Below are 3,489 nucleotides of genomic sequence, written 5' to 3' on the forward strand. Positions count from 1 at the left end.
GGTCGGGGTTTTGTTCTATGTTTTGCTTGCTTATATATTTGGTTGTCCCACGGATGGCGCCAATTTGTTTGATCAAATAATCGCACAATGGCTCAACCGGAGGTGTGAATGGGGTTGTGGATGTTGAACGACGATTCCCTTACGGTCAGAGGGTCGGAGAGACCGCTTTACGCCGGGTTGTTTGTTGGTCCTAATCCGCTCGAGTTCGCCTTAGGGTTTAAGGGTTTATTCGGAGATCGAATAGGTTGTGTGAGGGTTTTGTATATTGTTCGTATCCCCCCTGTGCCGTGAGGCTCCTCCTCTATTTATATAGAGGGTAGATAACTCGGAGAGGAGGGTAAGAGAATTAGGGTAAATCTCTTCCTCCTTTGTGAATATCTTGTTTCCTTCTTGAGGAGATTTGTGGTATTCTTGTTACCTAATTATGTCCGAGTATATCGGATCTTAATATATATATATTCAATAGATTAATTACGAAAGAGATCTACATCCAATATTTATTGTATATCTCCTTGGAGCTCGGTATTTGTTACCTATAGAGCTCCGGGATAATAATGTTTAGCGGAGGCAGAGCTTCGTTATGGCTTTACCTGTTCAAAGATGACTTCGGCTTCTGCTTATGCTTCGGGTACGGAGCTAGAGCTCCGTATGGGTATATCATCATTCGGCATATGCAATATACCCTACTGAGCATGAAATTTAAAAGTCAATCACAGTAGTCTTTATGAGTAAAGGTACTCTAATCAACCTTAGAATAAACATGCTTAGTCAGATACATGCGATAGGTTCTAGAAGAAGCAATTACTACTGAAGAGATCGGATATAGCAAATGAGTAAACTTAAAATGCCATATTGAATAGTCATTTCTCTTGTAGTAACGACTCCCCCTTAAACCATTATTCTATTTTTGTGTTGCATTTTCTGAATAATCTGGTTCTTGAGAGATAAAAACTAAGGGTTTCTCATTCCAGTTAACTGGACTAGAAACTCAAAACGTGATCGATCAAAGGCCTTGGTGTAAACATCGTATGTAACTCATCATTGCATATTCATCATTGGATAACATCAATCATTAGTTTAATAATCATGTTATTACAAATGATTTATTAACAAGCATATAATAAAGTAATACTTTACATACACTCATTTTTCTCAAAATTGTTCCTTTATAATTAACTTATAAATCAACATTCATGAGACTTGCACTATGATTTACAAAGATGAAAACTAACAAATAAATACGATAACCTACTATGTTATCTAATGAAACTGTGCCCAGAACTCAGTCACCGATAACCAATACAACATGATCTTCCTTGACTGTGTTCTCCGCACGAAAGATAAGCACCTAGTTGTTGAACGGTACCCAAGCCTCAGTAGACTTGAATTTACCGTCCTCATCTTTCACTGAGACATTTGTCCAATATCCATCACTCTTTGTTGGAGTTCTGGACTTTGAAGGCTGTCTCTTGTTTCTAGGAACCCTCTCTGGAGATATTTCAATCTTTCTCCTTGGACTGTGCTTTCGAAACAAAGATGAACGACCAGTTTTAACCATTCCGTTGAGTCGATCATAGAAATATGTATCATCATTACCAACACGATTGAAAACTTCTCGTTTTGGAGCGGAATTCCTTTTTGGTGTTTTGCCCTGAGCTTGACTGCCATCTGAAGGTTTCTTAGGAGATACACTTCTTGGCCTTCCTTGCTCCTTAGCAGCATACCTTGAGGAATTTCTAGGAGATCCACTCCGTGCGGGTGAGTTATTTTGAGAAATCCTTTTGGGCGAAACACTTGTTGACCTTTCTTCAACTTGTTTACCCTTGTTCTTTCTCAATTGAACTTTTGCATCTTCAATATCTCGGTCACTTGAGTCACATGAATGCTTTGACTTGCTGGATTTGCTCTTATGTGGACATAAACTTGCTACATGTCCCCTTTCTCTACAAATGAAGCAAGAAACTCTGTCAATAGTCTTCGTCCTCCTTTTTGCATTCTTCTCATGGTGAGTTTGTTGCGTATCATGCATATCAAATGTATGAGAACTCGACATTTTTGACATGATCTCTTGAGACTTCAATTTAGTAGACTTTTCGGAAAGAAACTTTGATGGAGCAAGATGATTGAATTCCGATTTGGTGAGAATGGGATCGTTAGTGAACTTCTTTGATGATATTTTTTTAGGACCAAATTTTATGAATTCTTTATTTTGGTGCTCAAAGTCAGTGACATTAACTTCCCAAACTTTGTCAACCAATTCTGGTTCTATACTTTCCAAGGAATATTCCCTTTCAGTAAACACTCTCTGTAATATAATGGAAATCGTTCGTGTTCGAGTGCGGAAGTAAGGTGAGTAACAATGGTGGATGTGTGTGTGTTAGTGTGTGTATTGAGAGAGACAGAGGTATATGTGTGGAAAGCTTGGAAATATATTTAGCAATATGTGACTAAAAGGTTACAAAAGGTTAAGGCTTGAGGGGTATTTATACTCTAAGTAAATACATAAGCTCCCCCTCGACCTTATATTACATATACAAATTAACAAAGATAATGAAATACAACTAAGCACTATTTTGAATTTCTAACATTCTCCCCCTTAGTGCTTGGTTGTCTTCTATCAGTTCCTCCTGTTCCTCCTCCTTCTTTTCTCAGCTCGTCTTTTCTTGTTCTTTCTTTTCTTGTAATCTTGAGCTGCTTTTGATGTAGATGGCTTATCTTTCATAGAATTCCAAAAAGCTCTTTTCTTGTAACTATTCCAAGAGTCATTCCAATACCTCTTAGGAATGAAATGCCAGTTAGCACCTTTTGGACGTTCATCGGGCAATCTGATATTATCTTGAAAGTTAACTGGAGGAATGTTATGAGGACCTCGTTCATGACTTGGATTCCAAAGAACCCATGAACCTGTCTCAGTATGAATGATTCCTTCTCTTGGTCTAATAGTTCTGACAGCAATAAGATCTCTAACCCTTTGACGAACATCAATTGTTTCTTGAATCCTTCTTATGTGTCTTTCTCTTTGAATCTGGATGTGTTCATTTTCACTAGGATCAGGATTATCATGTATGGCTCTGAGGAAGAATAAACAATATTTCAAAGTGCCATCTGAATACTTGGGAAAATCAGATGCACGGACAAAGATTTTTCCTCTGAAGCTGTTAATGAAAACAAATCCATCCAATTCTTCTGTTGGATCTCCAATCTGATAAGAATCCAACTCATAACCTCCTGCTCTCTGAATTGGTCTCGTAAGATTAATTCTTCTTGTTTTCCTTTCTAGACCAATCTGGAAATCATTGAACTCATAATATCTGATTATAGCCTGAATGTGACTCTTCAGAGCTTCATAAGCAAGGAGTTGATCTGGAGTCTTTGTGATCAAATGAGCATACTGGTTGTAGAGAAAGAGGATGTCAGAGATTGGTAAGTATTGGAAAGATTCTTCATGAATAGCATAAATGTGACCATCAGCTCTTTGAACTCTAAATC

General features: G+C 37.8%; 1 protein-coding gene across 1 annotated transcript; it reads right to left on the reverse strand.

Annotated features, from left to right (window-relative positions):
* Positions 1-1,348: 1,348 nt before the first annotated feature.
* On the reverse strand, positions 1,349-2,053 carry LOC122587719. Its single transcript, XM_043759883.1, has one exon. It carries the CDS (start codon positions 2,051-2,053, stop codon positions 1,349-1,351), a length of 705 nt encoding a protein of 234 aa, XP_043615818.1.
* Positions 2,054-3,489: the final 1,436 nt, after the last annotated feature.

The sequence above is a fragment of the Erigeron canadensis genome, chromosome 2 (genome assembly GCF_010389155.1).
Source record: "Erigeron canadensis isolate Cc75 chromosome 2, C_canadensis_v1, whole genome shotgun sequence".
Taxonomy (NCBI): Eukaryota; Viridiplantae; Streptophyta; class Magnoliopsida; order Asterales; family Asteraceae; genus Erigeron; species Erigeron canadensis.